This window comes from Syngnathus typhle, linkage group LG2 (assembly GCF_033458585.1).
Source record: "Syngnathus typhle isolate RoL2023-S1 ecotype Sweden linkage group LG2, RoL_Styp_1.0, whole genome shotgun sequence".
In the NCBI taxonomy this organism is placed as follows: domain Eukaryota; kingdom Metazoa; phylum Chordata; class Actinopteri; order Syngnathiformes; family Syngnathidae; genus Syngnathus; species Syngnathus typhle.
The window spans coordinates 3908076-3935040 of record NC_083739.1 but is presented as its reverse complement, the minus strand read 5'-3'; the positions used below and the strand labels follow the sequence as shown (position 1 = coordinate 3935040).

General features: G+C 51.2%; 1 protein-coding gene and 1 long non-coding RNA gene across 4 annotated transcripts; one reads left to right on the top strand and one right to left on the bottom strand.

Moving 5' to 3' along the window:
• The first annotated feature begins 2 nt into the window (after positions 1-2).
• On the top strand, positions 3-26926 carry rarga (retinoic acid receptor gamma a). 3 transcript variants are annotated; one of them, XM_061298456.1, is made up of 10 exons: positions 56-144; positions 3612-3664; positions 7519-7849; positions 22356-22504; positions 22645-22786; positions 23422-23585; positions 23660-23836; positions 24068-24272; positions 24347-24505; positions 24616-26926. In XM_061298456.1, the coding sequence occupies exons 3-10, from the start codon at positions 7681-7683 to the stop codon at positions 24978-24980; spliced, it is 1530 nt and encodes a 509-aa protein (XP_061154440.1). In that variant the 5' UTR covers positions 56-144; positions 3612-3664; positions 7519-7680; the 3' UTR covers positions 24981-26926. The 3 variants fall into 3 exon arrangements, with proteins under 3 accessions (XP_061154441.1, XP_061154440.1, XP_061154443.1); XM_061298457.1 differs by lacking the exon at positions 3612-3664 and having other exon boundaries at positions 3-144; XM_061298459.1 differs by lacking the exons at positions 56-144; positions 3612-3664; positions 7519-7849 and adding an exon at positions 13795-14176.
• Positions 8959-10550, bottom strand: LOC133167619 (uncharacterized). Its single transcript, XR_009718076.1, has 2 exons — positions 9681-10550; positions 8959-9606 (listed from the first exon to the last, which is right to left on the bottom strand). It is a non-coding gene; the product is annotated as an uncharacterized LOC133167619 (long non-coding RNA).
• Positions 26927-26965: the final 39 nt, after the last annotated feature.

Sequence of the window (26965 nt, the reverse complement as noted above, 5' to 3'; positions counted from 1 at the left end):
GACTCTGTTGTTGTCTCCTTCACCGTCAAATCCGCTGCTGCGTCGGCCTGTCTGCCTGTCAATCACTCGCTGGCTCCAATCTCAAACTTGTGGACGGACGGGGAATGTTGAAACCGGTACAGTTGCAGTCGGAAGAAAGAAAAGGTAAGCTTCGCACCTTCTACGTAAACTCGTTTATCAGGCGTGCCGCGCACGAGAAAAAAAAAAAAGGAGGAGGAGGAGGAGGGGGGGTAATAGTGACGCCTCTGCAAGCTGGGTTTGTTTACCGTCGTGTAAATGTGGCAGAGAAACGCGCACTCGTGAACGGAACACGTTCCGGCATGGCACACGGTAATTACAGGGTGCAGGGAGTCTTGGAGCCCGAGAGGTTTGCCAGCACACCTGCAAAGCGAGGTTTCGCCCCAGGCTCCGAACACAGCCTGCTTGCATCGTCGCCAACCATGTTTGCCTGCATGGCACCGCCCCCACCCTCTTGCAAAACTTGTTGAATGTGGCCTTTATGAAAGCAATGACAGCTCTTTGCGATGAGAGATTTAAATGGATTCTACGCAGCACCTCCCAGTATTTTTTTTTTTTTTTACATTCGCTGGCAGCGTGGCTGATTAAAAAAAAAAGAAGTGGCGAGCAATGAAAACAGGAAAGTCAGACCGTGCATAATCAAGCGCACTTTCTTCTTGTGGCCAAAAGTAGGCTCGAGAGTTGGAAAACACTCCCATGTTTATATATGAAGCACGCGCGCCAGGAGTAAATTCGTTTTGTGCTGCTGCTGCGGCGGCAATGTGGAGTGGCCGTGCCGTACTATGCCGTGCAGTGCCGTGCAGCTTTTTCTCACAAGGGCAGTTTTATGTGCATGGAAAAGAAGAGCCTTCCCTTTGAGCTCACAGATTTGCAGTAATTACAGAATCACTTCCATATGTGGCGCTTTGGCTGCCTTCTCGCTGCCCCCACCACCCCTCGCTCCCTTTTTTCTCTTCCTTCTTACATTTGCATTCTCCCTTTATTCCTGACTTGTGCTACTTTTATTTTCTTTGGCTTCCCTTCATGCACTCTGAGCATTTTTTTTGTTTTGGGGGGGCAAACCACAGCTTCAAGTCGACGGTAATCAGAACATCCTGGCATTTTTGGGCCCACCACCATGAATACATTGAGGAGTCTTGTATGCGTGCAGCCGTGAAGTGAGGGGAAAGGCTGGAAAATATGGAAAAAGGCAAAGAATTTGCGAGGCGGGAGCAGAGCGTGAAGGAGGAAAATGAGGCAGAGGTGGGTTCAACGTGGGTTCACGGTGACATCATGGCTGATTTTTGGAGAAAGCTTCGACAGGAGCGACGGTCACCTTTCATTGGACACACGTGTTGCATGGGGCGCTCATTTGCTGGCACGGACACTGGCGGCACCCCAAAATGATCCCCCCCCCCGTCCCCCCTTTGCAGTTTCTTTTTGCTGGCTTTACCTGTCTTGCCAAAGTGGACGTGACATCAAATAATGACGTCGGCGCTCCACTGCCCCAGCGTTGGCCCCCTGCCCTCTTTGGCGCCTCGTTCTCACGCTCGGCGTGCCGTCCGTCTTTGTCTTTTTCCGGCTTTTTCTCGGCAAAAGCAGCTGAGCTCACTTCCTCCCTTTCTTGCGTCCTCTGTCATCACCTTTTGCTCTTTCCTCTCGCTCCTTTCCCCAGGCCTCGACGACTTCAATGCAAATCTATTGCCGTCGATGCAAATAGGTGGCTCTTCGGAAAAGGAATCGAGCGTGCGTGGTGATGTCACCGATCGAAGTTAATGACGCGCGGATGGCGGGGGCAAGAGGCCGCACCGGGCTCGCAGCGGTACCCGGAGAGGGGGAGACGGCGTGCAGCCTGATCCGTCTTCATTATCCGCCATTCTGCAGCCTCCCAGACACAATGATCATAAATCTGGCCCTGAAGCACACTTCACTGACACTCAAACACAAACACTAGTAACCTCTGACCCTCCCGCTCTGCTACTGCCTGCGCACGCTCATCCGAGCTCCAGACATCAAGTGCGTGATGTGCGTGCACACACACACACATTGAACCCCCCCCTCACCCATCCTTGTGGCCATTCAGTCCGCTTTGGGTCAGCTCCTCGCCATCGCATCGACTTGAAATTCACATCAGTCCAATGACTAATCCGCCTCATCTCGAAAACTCCCACGGAGGCATTTACCTTCCTGTTTCACGTTACGCAATAGCTCATTTAGCACCGCAAAGGGATTTGTTCTTTAGCTTCAGCGGCTTTGCTAGCAACACATGAATCAAATGTAAAGGCGATAAGGATCTGTGGAGGTCTAAGATGACCCCTTCCTGAATATTAGCTTTATGGTGGGGGGGAAAAAAAAAAGAAAAGCAGCAGCGCCTCCGACTGCTTATTCAGTCACCGAGCCTCAATTTCCACCAGCATGTCCGTTCGTGAAAAATGTATGAAAGAACAAGCGTACGTTAGACCGCCATTTACTGAGCCAAGCTGATTGAAATCTCGTTGAGCGAGGAAATGTAAACAAAAATGATCTCTCGCCCAAAAAAGTGGAGCGAACATGACGGCGCCACCAAATCTGCTACATTTGAATCATCCATGAAAATCTGGAAATGTTCCGAGCTGGCAGAATATGACGTGGGGGGACAACATGGCTTTGGGGCGGCCATTTTATTCCGTCAGACTTTGCATCAATGGATGATTGTTGAAACGCGCCGCACTTGAGGAGCCGTTTATCCACCAACCAGGCTAAACTAGTTGCTGAGCCTGCTGAGTCATTGACCAATCAGGAGAGAGCGCGACAGTGGCAAGAATGTTTTTGTTGTTGTTGGTCCTCCTAGTTGCGAGGTGCTCCTCATCAGCAAAACAAGTTGCGACATTGCGAAAAGCCACGCACACACCCAGCCCGGGCCGGGCCAGACCAGAACCGCAAACACATCAACGGATTTGAAACGTATGATCTCATACGGCCACGAGGGGCACGCCCAAAGCTGTCGCCGCTGCGCTCTGCCATCGTACACAACTTCCCCTTCAACTGTCGTGCCGCTTGCCCGTCGCTCTCATTGCTTTTTGCAAAAGCCACCTCCCGCCTAACTTTTTTTTTTTAATATCCCCCAAAATGCATTGAAAGGTAAATTGTGTCTTGAATTTATCCAGAGCGACCAAAATAGCATCACGGCAGATCCGCCGTTGCTGCAAATTGTCACGTCAAACGGGGCTCCAGTTCCTCGTCTGTAAACAACTTGAAGGAAAGAACCAGCCCGGACGAGAGAGACAAAGAAGCGAGACAATTAAAAACAGAAACTTGAGCACCAGGCCCCTTTTTTTTTTTTTGTCTCTGCAGGCATTTTGTGGCTTTTGAAAAATAATGTGCTGTCAATTTCAAGGCTTGGGTCACGTGAACTAGGATGGCGTTATGAATCACAGTATAATTATTTCCTAGCGCGGGAGAGAGGGAGTGTTTGAAGAAAGGAGGGGAGGGGGAAGGGCGAGGGGGAAGGGCGACAGGGAGGGGAGGGGAGGGTGAGGGAGGTTGGCTGCTGCCCTGCTGCTGCTGCTGCTGTCAGAAGGACTGTGATAAACGTGCACACATCTTGTCCTGCTTTTTCCCCCCCCCCCCTCCAGACCAGCTGGGCTCATCGGACCCATCTCTCAAGTCCCTTCGCCTGCCGGCATCGGTGAGTCGCCCGATCACACGCCAAAGCCTGAAAAGTTGTACCCCACTTTATTTCTCTTTCCACCAGCCTGTTTGTGTTTTCTGCACTTTCTTTTTTTTTTTTACCCTAAACGTGATCTTTAAGGCTCATGGCCGTTTTCTTTCCTCGGCATTGATTTGAGAATGTTCCTGCATGTTCCTCCACGAGTGGCTGTTAGCCCGCTGCCGCCGCGCCTCTTTATTATTAGCACATGTGCGTGTGTTAGCGTGAACACGCCTGCCTGCATGTGTTTGAAGTCTATTCACCAGAGGAGTCACCAGTCCTTGACCTTTTTTTTTATTAGAAGGAACGTGCTGGAAACTTGGACAAGACCGGTACTGTTTTCCACTTGCTTTTTTTTTTTCTTCTTTAAGCAGCACTGGTTGCTTGCTTACGTGCGTTGCGTGCGTGCCGCTCTGCTCTCGGCGGACGCGGCGCTTTAGTCGGCGTCTTGGCGCACGGCCTCGGTTAACAGGTTCCACTTGTTCGAGGCGTGCTTCTCAGCCAGATCGGCCCGGCGCCCGCTTTTCCGCGTCTCACGTGTGCGACTGACGCTCACCTGACCTCGGTGGGTCAACTTGTCCGGGTTCTCTCTCTTTAGATTGTGGAGTTTGTTAAGCGGGGTGCTGTTGCTACCTGCCGTTAGCCGGGTGGGAGAAGCTACGTGCGTGCAGGTGGGGGGGTGGGGGGGGCGTCACTTTTCCGCCACAGCACTCTAATTAACAAGGAAACAATTTGCGAGCCGTTGCCTTTGGTTATTTTTCCAGGTGTGTTTGTGCGCCCGTGTGTGTTTGCACTTTGTTGCGTGTTTGTCGGGGCTCCCCTTTGTGTTGCTGTGGTTCCCGAGGCTACAATCAGACATGGAAGTCGTCTTCATACACACCAAGACTTGAAGGGATGCAAACAAGAGGCCCGGTTCTCGCGGAGCCCCTTCTGCCGCTCTGGTTGTATTTATGTCTAAAAATTGGCTTCCATCATCTGTCTTTTCCTGTTGCGGCGTGTTCTCGTGTTGCTGGACCCAAAGTCGGAGAGTGCTCTTCGCTTCGCGTTCGACCACATCACGGAAAGAGAAAATTGAGACCATGACTTCATCTACGAAGGTGTTTAATGTCTCGCTGAGTTCAAACTTTTTCCATCATCTTCATTGTGTAACTCAAGCGGTTTGCAAAAGACGCCAGCCATTGTTTTAATCGGTGAACGGGAAAAAGTTGTTCCAAACATTATTTGAAATCGATCCTGCAGAAAAGCACAAATCACCAACGAGCTGCTTTTTACACGAATGCGACTCTGCCGCATTGTTACGTGTTTAGGCCACGCCGAGAGCAGGCAGATGTCAAACAAGTTTGAGGCGACGGATGGAATGCAGGTGTGTTTGGACACAGCGACTCATCCGTCCGTCCGTCCGTCCGTCACCGCGTGTCTGTCTGAGAGCGCTCGTTGAAAGACGTCGGCTCGGCGGCCACCGCTGGCTAATGTTTTTGGGCTTTGACTTGCGCAAACAAAATGGCGGCCAGGGTCGCGTGACACTCACACGAGCGCTAGCTAATAAGACTTTTTTTACCTGGGATCCGTAACTTGAAACATCAGCCCGTGTGTTTGCACTCACTTCCTTTCCAGAGTTGTGGAACATAAATCACTGTGATGTTGACAATTAGATGACGCTGCCTGGAAGACTTTCTGTTGAAAAATGAGCATGAGTGGGCAAGTCGGAGGTTTAAAAAAAAAAAAAAAAAAAAAAAATTATAGACGCTGCCAAGGTTTTCCTGCCAGGGTACTTTTCATTTATCTTAAGGCTGCAAAGTCAATTGTTCCACTCAAAATTTGGACATATTAAAATCAAATATTATTTTGGGGAAAGGAAAAAAAAGCTTCTTAAAATTGCATATTGTAGATTTTTCTAGAGTTAGGGATACTTGGAGAAAAGCTGTCAGTTAAGTCTGCTGGCGGACAAATGAAAACCAGCAAGTATCCCGAAGTGGGAAGGGAGAAAAAAAAAAAGATGTCCAACTTTGCAAAGTGGCCCATCATGACTTCATCTGAGAGCGGATCATCAAACACACAGATGATGTGTTCATGCCAATTCGTTCACAAAGGAGACAAGAGTTCTTCTTCACAGCCACACAGATATTATTGTCTCTCATCTCCTTATCAAATTTTTAGTTATCCAACGTTGTTGCTGCCCCCTTCAGGAGTGGAGGGGAACGTGTCAGCCCGGTTGTGTGAAAGCCCGTTTCGAAACTCTTCTGGAGTGTAATCAGCGTGGCTGCCGCAGCGCCCCGCGAGGTCGGTCAGACACTATGTTCCGCCGCGCCAGGCTCGGAAAGTCCCCGCAGTAGGCCGGAACCCTCCCAGAACCCAGTGCTCCTCCTCGCCCGCCTGGCCGTGTGCCGCCGGGCTCAGGGGAAGTGGGCAGGGCCTCCATGCCTATTTGGCCCTGGCGGACAGGCGATGAGGTCACCCCCCCCAGTACCAGAACGAGTCAGCCGTAATAAAACCCAAATGACTCTTAAAAAGCTTCTGGACTGATGCGGCTCATTAAAAAACATTGGCGCCATCTTTTGGGGCTTTTCTGAATCCATGCTTGTGTGTGAGTGGGCTGTGTTGGATTTTCAAAGGCTTCCCCGCCGCTCCTTCCTCCTGTGGGTGATTGTGCAAACTTTGCATTCTCCGAGTAGCGTCGCTCGTGTCCGACTCCTCGGGATTCATGAATCCTCCTCAGCACCGGTCGCCTTTGATGGGCCAAACGCTTCTCGTCCTGTTCTGCACCGGACGTGGTCATCTTCTGCCATCTTTGTTTGCCGGGCTCGATGATGGACCTTATGAGGGGACTTTAGGCTGCAAGCTGAAAAAAAAAAAAAAAGGCGACGGGCGCGGGCAGGACGGGGGCCGGTGCCGACGGACGGACGGCCGCTCCTTCCTGAGACGTGGTCACCCGAGCCTGCCGGGCCGGGCTCTGGATGCACATGTGGAACAGTTTACTGTAATGGAACTCTAAATTAGTGGCGGTTTGAAGCTGCCTGCAGCACTAGGCTGTAATTAACTGGCTCTCTCTGTTGGAAGCTAGCGAGCCAGCGAACCCGAGCTCTGGAAAAGATGCCAGGGTGAGACTCGTGTGTGCATGCGTGCGTCTTTTAACACATGTCCTTTTTTTCTTCCCGAGTTCTTGATTGCATGTGTATGCAGAATGTATCGCAGACTTTGTGGCGCATGGAAGTGCCTATTTTATCATCATGCAGTGCCCCCCGGTGCCCAGACTTTGCCACTGCTCAAACCGAGCCCAGATTCTTTGCTCATCACTGCACTCATGGAGTCACGCTCGGTCAGGGAAAAAAACTTTGACTTTGTGGGGTGAACGTAATCTCGTTGGGAGCGACAGCAGCAGTTAGCAATCAGTGGATCTCATTTTCTAACCCCCCCCACTCTTCCAGACCCCGTGTCTGGGCCTCTGAAGCATCATGGGGGGATGGGGGGGAGCAGGCCGCTTTGCTAGGCTGGCAGCGGGAACAGAGGAGCTCTTTATAGCCCACTTCTGGTGATTCAAATCATATGGCACCGCCTGGAATCAGCGCACAAGTCTGGAAGCTCTTCAATACTCGGGGAACAAGAGTGCTCTGATTTTTTTTCTCACCCCCCCTCTGCTTTTCTCTTGTAACTTTTTCCAAACGTCTCTCTAATCTCGGTTCCCCTCGAGCAGTCCCGTTTTTTTTTCTCTTCTCTGTCACACATGTTGATCTCGTCCAAAGCGAGCATTTCATGCCAATCATACGGATTGTGTTTTATGCGGGGAAATACTAAATCACGAGTGTGTCTGTCTTTTTTACCCCCCCCCCCCCCAGAAACGGGATGTTTGCACTCAAGAGGACTTTGCAGTCGCCCCACTAAAGAAGAAGACAGCCGGCGTCCTCACTTAACCGTTCTCCTGCTTCCCTTGGACTTGAGCGGGGATTTTACCGAGCACGTCGCCATCCACCCGCCGGTCGCCGGGCCCGCCGGTCGCCATGGCGACCAACAGAGAACAGCAGGTGGGCCACATGACGGGCTTCCCACCTGCCGTCTACCCCTTCGCCTTCAACCCCATGAGAAGCCACTCCCCCTTCGACCTGCTGGCCAACGGCAGCCTTTTCGGAAGATTTGGCGCCGACCTGCCCAAAGAGATGGCCGCCCTCTGTAAGTTCTCGCAATTGGATGTGTTTGACTTGTCCTTCCCTCTCGTGTGTTATTTTCCATTCCGGCCTGCGATGGCCCGCGTTCGTTTGGCCTCGCTTGCTTTGGGCAATTTGCTGCAAAGTGGAAAATCTGCATTGCATGTCATTTTGTAGACATGGAAATCTTGACAGGCAGCTTCTCATATAAGATGAATGGTGTGGGGGGGAAAAATTCCCACAATGAAATCAGGAGGGAAAAAGTCCACTTTTGTCAACATTATAGAGGTTTGTATATGCTGCGGTTACGTCCGCAAGCTCCGCCTCTCCGTGTGTATGTGCGTCGGAACCTCGCAGGCCTTTAGGGCAGGCAGCCCGCAAGTCTGCAATTAGAGACAAAACAACATTCTTCCAGCGTGAAGGGACGAGTGCCCCGAGCAGAAACAAATGTCGAAAGAGGGGCCTCTGACTAATCTACCGGCTTTTTAAGATTAGCATAAGGCAAAATAAAATCAGAAGCGTTAGGCTCTGTAAATTCTTTATGCGTTTCGGGCTTGTTGTTCCAAACGTGTCCACTGGAGGCAGTGGAGTGCCACCGTGGGAGGATGATGAATGAGCTTGATGATGTATGGCGCATCCAGCACAAATGGCTGATTGTTGCTAGTCAAACTTGTGTGCAAAAAGATGCCCCCCCCCAACCACATACTGAAGTCATTTTTTGTTATATTGCAGTTGTTTTTGACATTTATGTCTGATGGGTAGGCCACATGCAGTTGGAGAAATGCTCAGGTGAAGGTGAGCACAAGAAATCTTATGCAGGAACAACTGAGTACCTCCCGTCAAGACAAACCAATCCTGCCTATGTGTGCATAGCCCCCCCAACCCCCCCCCCCCCCCCGCCCTTAACCACAGCATGCCTGAGCACCTCTCCGGCCGGCCTTTCAAGCGTCAATCACTAGCTCGCCCCCCACTCTGCAGACGCTGCCCACCTAATCCTCAAGGTATTTTCACAAAACACCTGGGGGGGTCCATTGGCGGAATCCAACAACACGCCCTGCTAGCAAAACATACACAGATGCAGCAGAGGCAAAACCTTTCTTCCCGTTCCCTCACAATGAAATGGCAGTGTGCTGACAGATGGAGTTTCTTTGGTGTGTCACACTGGCATGAAACTAAAAAGCAAATATGGAAGAAGCAAAAGCGAGCACAACCTCCGGCGGTTCAGATATGACCGCCATCTTTTATTCTGTAGTATGAGGACCACGGAAATGTGATCAGATTTGAAAAGCAGGAAGTTGCTGATTCTGATACAACAACTAAACTTTGCACAGCTTTTTTAAATTTATGTGTATGTCCAACAAAAAACAATCTGGGCTACTTGAGCGTTTCGACCCGCAAATGTTTGTACCACCGGCAGCCGACCGACTCCTTGTTGCGCCATCTTTGCTTGCTCAATGTTGGCGTGGGGAACAAAAAGGCCTCGCAGACCCAGTTTTTCCTCTCCTTCCACTTGTCATCAGCAGTGTGGGCCACGGCGAGTATAATTGCCCGGGTGACGCCTTCGATTGTCGAGTGCCGACAGGTGGGGGGTGGGGGGAGCGCTGGCCGCCTGCTTTCAGCACCACTCGCGCACCTCTCCGAAGTGGGAAGCAACTCGCGGCCCGTGGCTGGAGGGCCATTGGTCCAAATGCGCTTAATCGGCGGGAAAGGAGTTTGTTCATCCATGAGAGGAGCCCCCCCCGCGTGTTGCAGTATCACTTGATCCCTGTCATTACGGGAGTCCTTCAAACAAACACAGGCAAGCCCATTAAGGCCACTTACTAGGAGATAACATCGCCAGTGAGCCGGCGAAACACCTCGCTAAGCTTTCTCCGATCGGCCTCCCGCTCAGCCACGGGGATGTTTGGAAAAGCTGTTTGGTCATTTCCTCTCCTCCGGCGGCCCGCACGGACCCGGTTCTCAGGTCCCCCGGGTTCCAAGTCTCACTGAGGTGCCCTGAAATTGTGAGAAGAAATGAAAACTCGGGGGTCCCTTCTGGCCACAGCACTTCATTTATTGGAAGAAAACGTCAGCCTTGCCTCTTTTGTTTTTTGGGGGTTCTTCACGTGTAAGAAGACGCATTTTGCCGTGCACGTGAGCTCAACTTCACAACCTCTCAGTTCCCTCCCAAGCCAGGATGCCCCCCCCCCTCCCCCATGCTCTTCCTGCATGCTGTTCCCAAACTGTGCCGCCGCCGCCGACGTTTGGACACATAACAGAACTGCTGCAGGTCACACAACAATCGGCCTCGGACTGCAACTTGTCTTTGTTCATGCCGTTTTCCTAATTTATTTGAGCCTTAAATGCAATCTCAGTACTATCGGATTACAGCATGGCTGGTTGTTAGCAAGTCCATTTTGCAGCTCTTTGTTTTGGGGGTTTGAATCTTTGCGGTGTCACCCGGGGCGGCGTCCGTCCACCCGACTCGGTAAGCGCCGGAAAGTGCAGAAAGTGAACTGGCCTACTTATGTCACCGTGAAATAGAAAAGGGTGCGCAGGATGTTGCGCTCAAAATACGTATGCCACACACAGGTATGGCCCACTTGGAAGCAGTCTGCGGTCGACTTCGAACTTTGACGTAGAACTTTGCTGTTAAGCGAAAGGTCATGCGCTGAGAGGAGAGCAGATATTTTGGAGGCTCCTGCTGCGCGCATATTGGCCTCTAGGGGCAGCGTGGTGCCACATGAAGAGTTGAGGAAGTTTTTATTGGGCCTAGATGTGCCTTTAAGTATTTTTCATGTGTGTGTGTATATTTGGATACTCTCCTGGCGCTCCATGCTAATCATAGCCTGCGAAACGACGTTAGCTACATTTGTTCTCAGGCTATTTTCAGAATGTGTCCAAAATAACAATCGCATCAATTTGCCAAACTCAACCAAAAGTGTTGAAGTCACCTAAAGTCACGACGTGCTCATTGAAACGTCCGCCGAATAAAGGAGCCATCTGCCTCCTGTCATCGGCGCTCTGGCGGCCGCCATCCACCCGACCGACCGATCGTCTGGCTGACCTCGCTGCGTCCTTGACGTGTCAGCGACGCCTCGCTTTTCATACGCAATCGGGCATGGCTTTCGACGACGGCTTACCGACCTCTTGAAATTCCCCTCACGTGGCGATGCTGCTCACGATTCATCAAATAAAGCAGGATCTTTGTTTTCCTGACAACTGAAGCACCCAGGAGGTTTGTGTGAAATGGATAGCCCGCCCGCGCTCGATCCGCTTCTCCAACCATATCAAGTAAAAGCCCGGTGGCTTAGGGACTCCCGAGTTCCCGCTCTTCTCGCCTTCTCTGCGGCCTTCGCTGTGGATTTCCTCTCGTTATCCCTTTTTCGAGTTGGAGCCAAGCACCCTTAAGTCCTGCAAACTGGCAGAAACTTTGGAGGAGAGAGAGAAGAGAGAGACAGTCACTGCTACTGCTATAAATTGTGCCGGAACCATGACAAGATGATTTCTGGTGATAAAGAGAACTGGAAGGGGGGTCTCCAGAAGACGTAGACGGGCACACTTATGCAAGCATGAAATGGCCAGAATTGTTAAAAGATTTTATTTTGCGTGTCATCCCACACAGCACGAGGAGCCAAATTTCATGAGAGAAAAAGGCGTTTGAAAGATGGCCAGGCCTGATAATTTTGTGAAAAGTAGCACTGTCTTAAGCCTTTGGGGGGGGCGAGCATGTGAACACAGCTGCCACCCCGGCCGCCGTCTCCTAATTTCTACAACACATCGACTTGAGATACATTTGGCTGAAAAAGATGTGTCGTGCGAAAGCCGCACATGCGTGGCTGCTGCTTGAAGACTACCGTTGCGCAATTTTCCCGGAGAGAGCGAGAAAAGAATTTGAACTGGAATCCGGCTGCGAGGGCGCTCTGGATCCGTGTTGACCGTCTCTATCATCGCCGTCGATGTGTTCCTGCATGTCAGCATGCACGCTGACATTTGGAGTGGAAAAGCGTGGCATTCCTCCTGTCGTCTTTTATTGCCTCCCTCGCACGCTGCTGTGTTGTTGACGGTTTGGCCGCAACCTCAGCGGCTGTACGCTGAGGAAGTGGCAACGATGTGTCGCGTACGTCTCGGCATCGGGGCGCCAGACCCAAGCCTGATTTCTTTGGATAGGTGCCGTCAGGTCCGCTTGGATGGAGATGGGGCACCGTATCATGAGCAGGGCCGTGCATTTTCCCTTAAACGCGGGAAAGCGAAACATTCCCCGGACTGGAAAGAAAAGCACATTACAAATCGTGCAGTCAGGAAAAACTTGTTGAAATGGCGGCGGCATGTGCAGGGGGGGAGAAGTGGAGAAACTTGGGAGCCAGAAAGTGAGCAACCGGGGCAAGATAAGTTTTTTGGGGGGGGGAGAAGTTAGTGGCCCAGGGGGGGGTTCTTCTTGAGTTCAATCTCTCTGGCCGGGGAAGGAAGGGGAGGAGGGAGGGGCGAGGCGAGGCGAGGATAGGCCTAGCTCAGCAGCAGAATGTGCGAGTATGCCGACTTTAGATGTGGAAAGGCACCCTCGACTCACAAGTGTGTTCTTCTGTCCAAAGCTAAAAGTGGAAAAAGAGCCAACAGGCCAACAAAAACACCAGTTTCCCGAGTTACGGTGCCGAGCGCGATCCTGGCGGGCTCGCGCCGAGGGATGAGCTAGCCTTGCTTTCCGGGTGAAAGGCAGGAAGCAGAGCTTTGCAAATGTGGCATGGTGACCATTTCAAAGATGAAAGCCTTTTGAGACCTGGAACGCTTCCTCTTTGCAACCCGACATGGAACCAAAGTACGCGTGTCGAGCAAAGCACGCGCACGACTCCACGAGACCTTGGTTGGAAAACGAGCCAGCCAGCCTGGAGGAAAAGTTTCAAGTCAATAAGTGCTCGGATCCAAATGAGTCAAGATGTGAGAGTGCTTTTTTTCCCCTCTTTCATGAGACAGGAAAAGGAGTGAAGTGTTGGACTGAGGAGAAGGAAGAGGAGGGGGCCCAGCACACAGCACAGCGTGTTTATGGAGAGCCCAGCCAGCAGCACAGATTGACAGGAAATTGTGTCTTTTTTTTTTTTTTTTTTGCCTGCCGGCCGGGCTGTACCACTTTAACAGGGGGGGGGGTGAAGATGAATGCAAAGACCCGGGTTGTTCTATTATCATACGGCGGCCGCCGGAGTCTATCTGTCTGCCGAGCAACAGTTTGGAGCGGGCTTATTTATGGCCGGCCCGGCGCCTATTGATTTGCTTTGGACAAACGAGCCCGGCAGGAGATGGCACGGCCGCGCTGCTCAAATGTAATTGTTTGAGGTAAATGGGGGGGGGGGGGGGGTAGTTGTGCAATAAGGCCTCAAGTGGAAAAAAGACATCTGCAAAATGAGCTCACCTGGGTGAATCCATCACACGTGGGAAACGTGGGCGCCGTTCGTCGCTCGCTCCCATTCATTTATCAACATCTACCCATCCTCGGGAAAAACTCAGAAGAGGGAGGGACTTGCCCTGGCATCTGGTTTCTGGGTTCAAGCTCAGCACAATGTGCCCCCCCCCCCGCCCAACCCACCCGACCCCCCCGTTCTCTTTCTGCTTTTCTCACACCGTGCGAACGGCCGGACTTTAATATGGTTATGATTAGAGACGGGGGGCTCAGAGGAGGGAGGGGGTGAGGGAGTAGACGGGGCGCATATTTTCAACTTGGGGGAGGTGCCATGAAGATAGGTTAGGGTCCAGGTTTGAATTAAAAGTTTGCAAATCGAAACACAAAAGTAGCTGGCCCAAAACAAGAACGGCAATCAAGTTTTGTCCTTTCCCCGGCCGGATCAGCTCTTCCTCCCGTGCGGAGCTGGCCTGGCCCGGCCCCCGATCCTCCTCCCTCCCCACCCTCTCTGGCATTCTGGCTCTCTCTCTCCTCCCCCCTCTGTGAGCGTCACGCAGAGGCAGTTGGTTCACTCCGCAGTGTCTGCCTCTGTTATTTAGGTCTGTTACAGCAGCTCAGGCAAGACAGGCGGGGGGAACGCCAGAGTCACGCTCTGCTCTGCCCGGCCCAGCCCAGCCCAGCGTCTGCATTCCGGCCGAGAGGGGGGACGAACGCTCGCAAGTCGCGCCCAAGACGGACATTTGCAGCGAGCTGTTGCTGCGATTTGTTGCAGCCGTCAGCGGAGCGGCCAGGGATCGGAGAGAGAATTTTCCTGAGGGGTGGGGGTGGGGGGTGCCATGTTCGACTGTATGGAGGCGCTGGGAATGGGCCCCCGCCAGCTCTATGATGTCACCAGCCGCGGCGCGTGCATGCTGCGGAAGGCGAGCCCCTTCTTCGCCGGGCTGGACCCCTTCGCTTGGACGGGCCGTGCCAGCGTTCAGTGTAAGTGGCATCCCGTCATGTGACACGAAGGTTCCTCTCGTCGCTGGCTGGCTTGTTTACCCCTCAGGGCTGGCTGTCAGGAAGAGGCTGGGACTGGCAATCTCCTCTCTTCTTCCCACAGCTGCTTTGAGCTGCTCAGCCATCTGAGAGAAACTCTGCTATGATATCATATGCTCGGGTGTGTGTGTGTGTGTGTCTGCGCTCTTGCCTGGCCTTAATCCACATTTCGTCATGTGGGCTCGACACCGGAAAGGTATCTGGCGTGCTTCTCATCAAATGTTGATGACAAACGGAGCCTTGCTCAGATGAGAAAAGTTGAACGTAGGCCGCCGCCGCCGCGTCGAAAGGTCGAGGGTTTGTTTACGCTTTTGGATGCGAGATGGATAATGATATTCCTCTCCAGTCGAACACCAAGCCATGAATTAATAAGTAGATGAATTATTTAGCGGGCAAATGGATGAATAAATCAGAAATGCGGAATGCGCGCGGGGAGATAAACCCCCCCCCCCCCCTTCCCTTTTCGTCTCATCTCGCTCCTCCAATTGGAACAACTGGGCCAGCTGCGAGCAGAAAAAAAACCCGTGGCCCGTTTTTCCGTGTGAGCGTGCGAGTGTGAAGGAAGCAAGACGACGCACGTGAGAGGGACACACAAGCGGCGTGGGATCATTTTTCATTGATTTGTGTTTGGCCATTCTGGGGCTTTTTGTTCCCCTTCCCCGCCCGGGCTTGGCGGGTCGGGGGTGCCTCGGGCTCATCCGTCTTCATTAATCGTGAAGACGCCGGCGTTTCAGTGGCCGTCATGCACGCTGGCTCAGCTTTAATGAAGACGGATGTCCTGTCAGTGGAGGCCGGGGGGGGGGGGGGGACTCCGGCCTGCGAGCCCAGTCCTGATCATAACAAGATGAGATTTGTTTATTTCGTCAATCGGCATCTAGGACTCCCCCTCTAAACTCTCTCCGGGTTCCATAAGTGGACATTTTTCTCTGGTGCTTTGTTGCACGCAAGCAAAAAAGAGCCCAGAGGGCCTAAGCAGCGGAGCCGAGCCGAGCGGTGTTCTGTTTCAAGCCCAATAACCTTTGTAAACAAGGCTGCCCTGTCCCCTCAGCAGGAGCCATAATGGCCGCCTGTCTTTGCTCATCAGTGAGGCTGATGAATTGACGTTTGATATCTCATTAGACGCTCCAGCTGCATCAAATGCACAAAAAGCCGCCCGGCCTGCGCTGACACCCAAACGACCACGAGGCGCTCGCAAAATATATGAAAACATTTATCCAAGTGCGTAAAATCGGAGGATTTCAAAGCGTGCGATGACTTTTCCTGCAGCGTCAGAGGTTTGCCGGCCCGACCGTCGTCACTCGTGCGGCGGCAGCGGCGGGCTAGCCCTCAAGTACCTTATGCCGCGCGGCGGCTACCGCAGCTGAGCTGCCAAAAGATAATGGACAGCCATTTAGTCAGACGTCAATGAGAAGTGAATTAGTCAAGCGCCGGCCGAGCCGTGGCCTCTCCGTCAATGTTCATTTGCTTCCAAGAAGGAGGCAATTACGCTTAGCGCTTCTCCGGGGGTCACCAGAAGGGCAAGTGCGTCACAAACGTCCCGACATTTAGCCGATGGGACGGCACCGGATCCGTCCACGCGCTTGACGTGCCATGGCGGCTCTTTGTTTTGCGCTGCAAATGTGAGCAGAACCGGCAGGACAAGTAAGAGCTGCTGTACCTCTGACCACTGCTACCCCCCCATGAAGTCCACAGTTATTTCATTATAATTACAAAAGATTCAATTAAATGATTAGAATGCCCGGGGGGGAGGGCAGAGAAGATAGCACTATCTGTCTGGTGGTGGGAGCGGGGGGGGTTCTTGTTGTACATCAGCGGGCAGCAGACGTGTGCTCCTAATGAGGACTCGTAGGCGCTGCGACATGGTTCCTTTCGAGATAATGTCAAATGAATGCGCTCAAGGTAAAAGGGTTAAGTAGTCAGCTACTCCAAGGTCAGCGGGTCGCAATGGATATGAGGGCGGGGCGGAGGGGCGGACCCTGGCTTCTTTCCCTCAACTCACGAGCCACACCTTCCAAGCTCCCGATCCGATACACAACTCTTCTTTTTTTTTTTTTGTCACGGGCCGCATAGTAGGGCCATTTTGACTGTCAACACCTTATATCCTGTTTGGGTGACACAACAAACTGATGAATACCGTTTCTTTCCATGTATAATGCGCCCCCATGTATAATACGCACCCTAAAAATGGCATGTTGATGCTGGAAAAAAGCCTGTACCCATGTATAATACGCACCCAAATTTCGACTCCTACTTAAGTCCGTAAACGTAAAATTATTTCAGAAAAAAGATCATCTTTGGGAACAACCGGATGTTATTCTGCCGGTCAGTATCACTGCGCATGCGCTAGCAAACTCCATAGCGAAGAAATGTTTCGGATTTGTGTAGGGTACATTGTGACGGCAAACGAGCAGGTGATGGAGCAAGCGTCTGATACGAGAGCATTGTGTTCGTATGGAGCGTGTTTGAAGTGAACAGCAGAGAAGAAGCGCATCTGTAATGGCGGCCTCCGTATCATATCCGGATTTTTTTTGTACCCATGTATAATGCGCACCCCAGATTTTAGGACAATAAATTACTTACATTTTGCGCATTATACATGGGAAAACACGGTAACTAGTTTTGAAATCAGAGACTAGTAAAAACGGTTTTAAAAAAACGAATGGTAATAAAAATGGCTAGCAATAGGTCTATTTTTAAAAAGTGAAGACAATTTGTCATTTTAACACAAGGAGTCCATGCGTAATTTGTCTTTGCGGGCCACATAAAATGATGCGGCGGGCCGTATCTGGCCCCCGGGCCTTGAGTTTGACACCTATGCGATACCAAATCATTTGTTATAACACGTCGTTGTGTTGGCGCCGTGCCGTGAAGACCTATTCCTTCTCAAACATTTTGTACTCGCCGTGACTCCAGTATGTCGTCCACCCTGTCGGCCGGCGAGTTTTCCAGTTGCGTCTTGCGTAATTTAACAACTCGATAAAGAAGCAGATTCCGTCTTTCCGGTTGCGCGTGGTTTTCCCCGCAAGCCTCCGTGGCGCCTTTGCGTGCGGCGAGTCTCTCCGCCGCCGCCGACTCCTGTTTGCAGAGCCGGTCAGCGTGCCGGGCCGGATTCCACAAGCAGGTGTCGGAATCCGGCGTGGCCCTCCTCGCTCACGCCGCTGTCATGCAAACACGTCAGCTGTGAGCGCACTCCATCTTCCCGTCTTATTAAAATCTCGTTGCGGTATTTCACACGGAACGAGCGAATGGGTGGCGAGAATCGGAGAATCGTGGCTAACAAAACGTGGAGCGCCCGAGCATATGGATGCGATGCAAAATATGGATGTTTCACAATAGTTTGCATACTTCTTCCATTTTTTGGCCGCCGCCATTGTTACTCAGAAGAGAATCCCTCGCTCTTAGGCGTGGCCACTTGGCAACTAGTTTGGAAATCAGAGAGTCGTTAAAAAGACCGGTAATAGAAATAGCAAGCAATATTTCTTTTTTAAAGTGAAGACAATTTGTAGTTTTAGTAATGACATCGAGTTGATGTAAAATTTGTCTCGCGGGCCGCATAAAATAATGTGATGGGCCGCATCTGGGCCCCCGGGCCTTGAGTTTGACACCGATGATATAAAAGGAGCCTTTCGGCTGCAAACGGGAAAGAAGACAAGTTGAGCAGCTCACTTGTCACATTTCTCCCGCCACGTCTTGGAAGGGCGGCCGGCGCATTTTTGTGCCTGGCTGCGAACTCTGCAAATAGCACACATGTCCAAATGTCTTTTATTTTGATGGTGTTGATTTACTTTGGCAGCTAGATTGTGCCCTGCCCTGCCACACCATTCTCTGCCGCCGTGCCAACCTTGCCGCCGCTCTCCTTTTTCACGTTCCGTGCACGTCTCCGGGGCTCACTACGGGTTCTAACGTTTGAGCATGTGTGCGGCGAGAGAAGAAGACAGACTGAGGCGCTGTTGGGGAGGATTTATGCCTCCTTCAAGAATGTTGAACGACTGCACGGCAAGTTTCCCAGAGAGCGCCGCTTTGTCTTAAGACACTGGCGACGTGGTTCCCCTTCAGACCTCAATTTGCAATTCTTGAAAAGGAAAAAGGTGAAAAACGAGCTCACACCAAAAGTTATCTCTTCTAGTCAGAACTGGAGGCAGAAAAGTCTTCATGGCAACAGCTTCTCAGAATAACTCACACAGTTGTGTACTTTGAGGTGGGCTTGTGCCCGTTGTCGTCGTTTCGCAAGTCACCGCAGTGACACACGCGGGGCAAATCATTTCGGCGCCGGAAAGCCGCGGTCGCTCGCCCACACTGGGTTGTCATGCTTCCTCTTTGGTTTGGCTTGACTTACAAAGTTGATTGTTCAAAGCTAGCTTGCTAGCTAGTTTGCTAGTCAGACGTCGCTCGTATTAGACAAGGGGAGGTTGGTTTTGTGACTGGAGCTTGGGCTCTTTCTCCCAGTTTGAAGAAGTTTAAGGCACGTCCGCTCAGATCGGGCCTGGTATTTGCTAGTTTTGCTCGACGGGTGGGAGCGAGTACGAGTGTTGTTGTTTACGTGAACCTGCTCTCCCCTCACTTCCTCTGACAGAGCCACGGCCGCGCTACTTCTACTTTTCCAGCTTTCTATTGTTGCGCAGAGGAAGCAATAGCCGTGGAATGAGCGCCGGAGACTTGGCCAGAGATAGACAGGTGAGAGGTGGGCGGGGCCACCGATGACCAGAGGAAGTCCGGAAGTCTTTTGAGGACTTCTACCTGCTCGGTTTTGTCTTCGAGAACGTTTGGTGTTTGTGACGCTCCTCGCCAAATTTCCGGCTTCATATTAAAAGCAAGAAAGTGTGTTTTGAAAGCTAAGGGCTGATTCAAAGATAATTTTTTTGCATGAATAAATAAATAAATAAATAAATAAATAAATAAATAAATAAATAAATTTGGATAATTTTTTTGCGTAATTGCCAGTCCTTTTTTTTTTTTTAAACTTTGGTAAACACAATCCGCTGCCATTTGTCAGGCCATCGTGTGTTTCTGCAGCCAGCGTGGCACCTGTCAGCAAACACCAAAAACGTATTACCAAATCTCTTCCCGGGTGATGTTTGCATCACGCCTCCACGAGCCCGTCTCTCTCGTTTCACAACTTTCTGCTGATTCCAACAGATTGCCGCGAATTCCTGGACGGATGTGCGAGCGCGCGTGCTTTGCTACAACGTCTGGCCAGCCGGCTAGCTTAGTGTGTTTTTAGCACTCCGGGGGGCGCCGAGGAGCCGCGGATCTATTTTTGACTGATTTGCCCAGGCGTTGGCCGCTAATGATTTTCACGACAGCCGTTGACAAGCTCAGCACCTTTTGTGAAAGCGCCACCTCCTGCTTGTCGACACGCACACATTTCTCCCTCTCGCCACTCGGAAAGCATTTGTGAGCCTTGCATTGTGAGCAGCTGGCATTGTGCGCCCTCTCCAACCTTGTGTAAGTCACACAATGGACTCTTGATGGACTCGTGACTTGAAAGCGAGCAGGTGACGCAACGGAGCTCGCGCCAAAGCGCGTGTGCGGCTTGGGAAATAAAAGCGGGGCACGGACGCAGCCGCAAAAGCCGTGACGGAGATCCTCAGGAAAAACCGGTTCCAAAAAAGGGGAAGGAAATGAGTGTGTCGTACGTGGGGGCCTGCGAGGGATGTCAGGAAGATATGGGTGGAAAGTGGCACCGCGGCAAGGGTGTGCTACTTTCTTTTCCTCTTTTTTTTTTTTTTTGCCTCCTAACTCGCAGCGTGCGACGAGGTGAAGAGCCAAGGGCGCCCGCCCAGGTGCCAGCGAGTCCTGGACCCGCTGCTTCTCCCCCTCCCGCTCAATCTGCTCCCCTTCTGCCGGCACGCAGCTTTGAGCAGAGAGCCTCGTTTTGTGACCTTCTCTCATGCATGCCCGTTTAATGAAGTCAAAGACAAAACATGACGCGAAGAGAACCCCCCGATCCCTTGCACACGACACGGAAGCGGATTCTCACGCCGCACGGTTGAACTTGTGGAGCGGCGTGCCATCAAAACTCCCCCCCCCCCCCAAGTTCAGCGACCCGATTGCCCTGGCAGAATGTCATATGCTTCAAAGCGGGCTGTTGCAACAGCAAGCGCGAGCAGCGCAGTCACGCCTTTGCTCGCACGCTCAACAAACACTCCCAGTTCCAGTTAGTCGACAACAGGCGCCTTCAGCGTGACCAACAAGTCCACACGTTCCTCTTCCCGCTCGCCCCTCCCCCCCCCTGCTGCGAGCTAAAGTAACTCAACTGGCACGACCTAGAATTGAAAATAAGTCACCTGCGGGAAAGGGAGGTCACCTCCAGCTATTTGTGTCACTTGATATTCCCGCTTAATGAGGCTCCTGATACCGAGGCAGCACTTAAGTGCGGCTGGATTGTTGTTTCTTGCTTTGTGGCCGCCGATAGGATCAGCTGCTGTGCATTCGGCCGGAGAAAGGGAGAAGCCGCTTGCCGATAAGTCAACTGGCCATCCCCCCCCGGACCATCCCTTCACAAATGTTGCCACCCACCTCAGCGCTCATCCATCCATCCATCCATCATCAGCAGATAAGAAGGGCTTCTCATTTGCCAAGGCTTTGTTTACTAAACAACGATCAGCTGAGCTGAGCAGAACGAGGAAGGGAAGGAAGGGGCCGACGGCAGCAGCAAGTCCGAGTGTTGCGAGATGTCATCCAGCCGCACTTGCTGCTCTTCTGATTTCATCAACGCAGAGCTCGCGGCTTCTTTCCGACATTGTCTTCAACATTCAGATTTGAGCTTGACAAAAGAACAATGGAGAACATTTTCCACCTCCAGCAAAGTCTTTGAGGGACAAAGTTCAATTGGAAGGCTCCAATTATATATGAAGAGCAGATGTTTGAGCCGCAAGAAGAAAAATGTCTGACATCTTTCTTTCTGTTAGAGTCATCAATGAGCTCGTCGTTGGCCACCGCCACACAAGTGGCACCAATGGTCACTTTGGTCCTAAACAAGACCTTCCTTCACAGTGCCCCCCCCCCTGGTTTCCCCCTTCCCAATCAAATTCCTCCATTTATGTCCCTCTTTCTTCTTTTTGAAGTCTTTCCCTCCCTTGTAAAAAGCCAAGCTGATGTTTTTTTTGCTGCAGCCTTGGCTGTGAGAGCGAGGGGAAGAAGGGGGTCTCTTGAAGGTTAAGTTTAGGCGAGCCCTAAAGGGGGTTGGGAGGTGGCTGTAGTAAAAGTTCCAACTTTAGAACTTTGGCCCCCCTTTTTTTTTTTTTTTTTACGGGCGGGGAGCTACAGCTGGCGCGAGTGTGAATAGCTGCCCAATGTGAACGAGTCCCAATAAAGTGAAGGCCGGAGGCCCCGCCTTTAAAAGTGGAGCTTCTAGTAAAACCTGGCAGGAATTTAGGGCCAGGAAACAAGAGAAAAAGAGATAGCAAGTTGAAGGGGGGGTAGAAGTTGAAGGGTCACTCATGGAAGTGGGGGGTCGCATGTGTGATTATGCGCGTTGTCAAGGAACTTAACAGGCGTGAATTTCGGTCCAGCTCACTTCTTTCAAAGACTCAAGTTGAATGTTGAGGAACAATGGCAGTCACGATATGACTGATGACAACATTGCGACATCAGCGATACATATACGCACATGCGTATGTGCGTGATGATGTCCTCATCAGTCAGCGTGCGGAATGATGAGCAGCCAGTTTTGACTCACTCTGTCGCTCGCCCGGTCGGCCTTATCGGAAAATCTGTCAATCAAAGGTGAAAGCAATCACATGGCTTTGCAATTACGACTGTAAGTGGCTCTTTATTTGAGTCATCACTCGGCCCAACAAGAAGAATAGAAGATGCTTGCTATTTTAGATGAATGTCATGTTGGTCTTACTGTTTCTCACCTTGCATACACCTCGCAAATATTTTTATGGTCGTCCATCCATCCATCCATCCATCCATCCATCCATCCATCCATCCATCCATCCATCCATCCATCCATCCATCCATCCATCCATCCAATCATCCATCCAATCATCCATCCAATCATCCATCCAATCATCCAATCTTCTACACAAATCAAAAGCAATCACTCACCAACACATATGGCATGCTCATGTGCTCTGCTCTTTTTCTTGCCCCCCCCCCCTCCCCCTTTTAATAGCGGTGGAGACCCAGAGCACCAGCTCAGAGGAGATGGTACCCAGTTCTCCATCTCCACCTCCCCCACCTCGTGTCTACAAGCCCTGCTTTGTGTGCCAGGACAAGTCCTCGGGGTATCACTACGGGGTCAGCTCCTGTGAGGGTTGCAAGGTGAGAAGATCTCACTCTACTCTTTGGAAAATTGCTTCGGCTCCTGAAGAAATAAAACAGCGTATCGTCATTTCAAAATACTCAAGGGCGGTGTCTGATCATTTGATATAACGGCCAACGTCTCTCGCGGGCTTTTTTAGGGTTTCTTTCGCCGCAGCATCCAGAAGAACATGGTGTACACGTGCCACCGGGACAAGAACTGCCAGATCAACAAGGTGACGCGCAACCGCTGCCAATACTGCAGGTTGCAGAAGTGCTTTGAGGTTGGCATGTCCAAGGAAGGTGAGTACCACCGTTTCTGCTGGGGTGGGGGATTTATTTGGATTCTTTCAAATGTGTGCGGTAGGGTTCAAAAGATTGATTTATATTTGAGATTTTCACCTCGGTCCCCCGGACAAACGGGGCGTCACGTGTGTATTTCAAGTCACAGCTAACGACTTCCTGTACTGTCCAAGTCATTCCAATAGTTAGCATCATTAGCTAGCTGTCACGTGACCGACGTCTTGCGAGCGGAAAATATTTTGAGCTGCCGTGGCAGAAAGAAAAAGCCATCCGTCGGGTGTCCGTCGGGTTGTTAGCCCGCCGCCGCGCGAGCCTTGGGGGACGTGGGTGTAACGTTCTGCGCGGGATGTACGTTAAGACCGGGATCACATTGTGCCTCGGCTATTACTGGATATCCTGGGAGGAAGGAAAGAATGGGAGGAGGGAGAGAGAAGAGCGGCCTATCGAATTGATAGAGAGATGGACAGGGAAGAGCGTGGCGATAAAGTGCAGATAGCTAACGTGCGAGCTGCGCTAAAGGAAATATGTTGATAGCGTTAAGGACAAACCCCCCCCCCCATGTCCGCCGGCTCCCGTTTCCGCAACAACACAAAGTTGTTCATCACAAGGGAAACTTTCTCTCTTTTTTCATTTAGCGGTACGCAATGACAGAAACAAGAAGAAGAAGGACGTGAAGGAGGAGGTGGTGCTCCCCGAGAGCTATGAGCTCAGCGGAGAGCTTGAGGAGCTGGTCAATAAAGTCAGCAAGGCTCATCAAGAAACCTTCCCGTCGCTCGGCCAACTGGGGAAATACACCACCGTAAGACACACACACAGGCACACACGCACAGACACACACACACACACACTAATGATTGGTTTGCATGTGCTCAGAACTCCAGCTCAGACCACCGCGTCCAGCTCGATCTGGGTCTGTGGGACAAGTTCAGCGAGCTCTCCACCAAGTGCATCATTAAAATTGTGGAATTTGCCAAACGGCTGCCGGGTTTCACCAGCCTCACCATCGCCGACCAGATCACCCTCCTCAAGTCTGCCTGCCTGGACATTCTGGTGAGCCGCCACTCCGCCTATCTTCTTGATTTGTGGTTATCTGGCTGGTTCTCTTTTGAAGAAATACTGCCACCTAGTGGACATCTTGGAGCGTTTCCCTGCTCTCCATTGACCTTGCAGTGTAATGTTATGAGATCAGTTAGGCACGAGTCTTTTTTTTGGCTTCCGGCAATATGTGTCGGATTAAACCAATCAGAAACGAGCGTTAAGCCCCCCCCCTTCCCTTCCCAGATGCTGAGGATCTGCACACGCTACACTCCGGAACAGGACACCATGACCTTCTCCGACGGGCTGACTCTGAACCGGACTCAGATGCACAACGCTGGTTTTGGACCGCTGACCGACTTAGTGTTTGCCTTTGCCGGCCAGCTTTTACCCCTGGAGATGGATGACACCGAAACCGGCCTCCTCAGCGCCATCTGCCTCATTTGTGGAGGTACTGCAGCACCGTCCCACAACGTCTGTCTATGTATTGTAAAGTAAAACGCGAACGGCTTATTTTCTCATCAGATCGTATGGATCTGGAGGAGCCTCAGAAAGTGGACAAGCTGCAAGAACCTCTGCTGGAGGCGCTAAAGATTTACGCCCGTCGCCGTCGCCCCAACAAGCCCCACATGTTTCCCCGCATGCTCATGAAGATTACGGACCTCAGGGGCATCAGCACCAAGGGTAAAGACGACGAAATTGCTGTCACTCTGGCTTTATCGTTCCAAAGAGCAGATGAACATGAGGACGCTTTCCGTTGTTGAGTCATGACATAAGACGGCCATATTTTTTAGGTGCGGAGAGAGCCATCACCCTGAAGATGGAAATCCCAGGACCGATGCCTCCTCTGATCAGGGAGATGCTGGAGAACCCGGAGGCTTTCGAGGACCAAACGGAACGCAACGACAGCCCGCCGCCGCCGGCGCCACCACCCCCGCAACCGGCCCCCGCCCTCGTGCTGAAGCAGGAAGTCGAGGACGAGGACGACAGCTGGGCCGCAGAGAACGGCAGCGAGCCGTCGCCGGAGGAGGAGGAAGAGGAGGAGGACGACGACGAAGAGAGAGACAGGGCCTCGGACAGCGATGGCGAGCAGTGGGGGGTTCTGGATGCCATCGATTTAGACGGCAACATGAAAGGCCTTGTACCGAGGGCTCAATGAACACACCATTTCATACACAAGCACTGATTGATGATACACACACACACACACACACAGACACACAAGCATCAAGATCACGCCACTCCATCTCCGACCTTAATAAAAAGCTGGCCTTCCATCCCCCCCCCCCCCCCCCCCCACGTCCTCCATGGCGGAGTTGAGAAGCATTAAAGTGTGGCCCACATGCTCCATGACAAATGAACTCCAGACACATCGAGCCAAGGAGAGATGACCGTAAAACAAACACACGCCCGCACAAACTCTTGTCAAGGCCAAGCGGGATGTTCCATGACAAAAAGAAGCAAAGCTCTCATGCCATACACACACTTGTGTTTGTGTGTGTGCGGACAAATGCACATTTCTCAAACACGAGTGAGTACAAGGCAAAACCAAATGAAATGATGTAACCTTTGTTTTTGTGGTTCTTGCTATCTCAGTTTATGAAATTCCATACGTATATACATATATATATTACCATTATCGTTTTGTCTTGATTTGTTTATATCCTGCTTTCTTTTGAAGACTTTTCCTAAGAGGATATTCCGATTTTGCAAGCTGGGTCTTCCGTAACAGTTGAACAGGATTCTTTTTTTTTTTTTTTTGGGTGATGGGTGGAGGCGACTCACTGTGGCCATCAGTGCTGATCAAAACCGTGTTGTCACAACTTTTGCTCTGCCGCCATTTTTGAAATCATTGTTGTGCCAAAGTCATTTTTTGGAGTGGGGGTGAGGGGGGGGGGGCGGTCTTCTTTCAGCTGTTGCAGATTTACACGTGACCCGGTCGTACATGTAGCACTTTTGTACAAGACATTTGGCATGTTTGACCGGCAATACAATCAAGCTCGGAGCTTTTCCCCACAATGATGTCGGCAGGCACGCCAAACGAAACAAATCCGACACACATATGCAAGTGCAAAGCAGGAAACTTTTGGACTTAAGACTCAGGGCTTTTCGGCGAGGACCAAACACTAGCTGCTCGCAGGCACTAGGAAGAGGCAATATTTACGTGTGTTTTCTTGACCCCGTTTCAATGAGCTCCACCCCTTGGCGTGCAAGGTGACCCCGGACCCGGTTCTGCTTGGGCCGCACGCCTTCTCATCCCAAAAAGCCATGGTTCTGTTATCATTTCTTGCGTATATCCTCACTTCTTTTTCAACGTGTAGGTTCTTATGTATCATTTCTCTATTTTTATCTTGCCTGCCAAAAAGCAGCTGATATACACAATCGGACTTTTCGTCTTCTCTAATAAGCAATATGAACTGTAGCGATGAGACGAGAGGGCCCGTGGCGTGAATGTGGGCGGGTCTCCTCATTTTCCAGTCGTGCGTGCGTGTGTGTCCGGTGAAGCCCAAAATGATTCATACCTCAGCCACATTTTGAGTTGATGTGAATTTTGATTACTTTTAGGGAGACACATCGTACATTGAGATGGAAGTGACACACAAATGATTTTGGTTTTCCTAAATATCCTTTCTTCTTCTGTGCATGCAAATGTTCGAGATCAGTGAAACTTTTAGCACCAATAACGGCCCAAAGAATAAATAAAACGCAAACCAAACAAACTTTTAGGTTGCTCCCTCACATTTGTCTGTTCAGATCAGGCGTATGAATAGTTGTAAAAAAAGAAAAGACTTTGCAAAACTTCTCTCCAACAAGTATGAATGACTTTGGGCTAGCTGCGCGCGAGTGTGTTTTTCAGCCGTCGGATGTCCGCTGTTACGGTGCTGTCGCGCACTCAAGTGTCTTTTGTGGGATGACTTTCTGCTGGGCTGTTACCATGGTAACATCATGTTGACGCAGGCAGAACATTTGAGACGATGCTGTTTTCATCGTACTACTTTTTTCAACATGGACAATGTGTTGTGTACCCATTGTTTATGCCAACTCTTGTTATACAAAGAAAAGCCATATAAACAATAAGAGGCACAATAAACTACTTTTGTGAGATTTATGGACATTTTTTTTCCTCATTAAAAAAACCAAACA

Bases quoted from the DNA above. Each gene is read 5' to 3' on its own strand.
- rarga (XM_061298457.1), top strand. From the start codon at position 7,681: ATGGCGACCAACAGAGAACAGCAGGTGGGCCACATGACGGGCTTCCCA. The intron at 24,273-24,346 runs GTACTGCAGCAC...TTTTCTCATCAG, and splicing joins CATCTGCCTCATTTGTGGAG to ATCGTATGGATCTGGAGGAG. The intron at 24,506-24,615 runs GTAAAGACGACG...CATATTTTTTAG, and splicing joins CAGGGGCATCAGCACCAAGG to GTGCGGAGAGAGCCATCACC.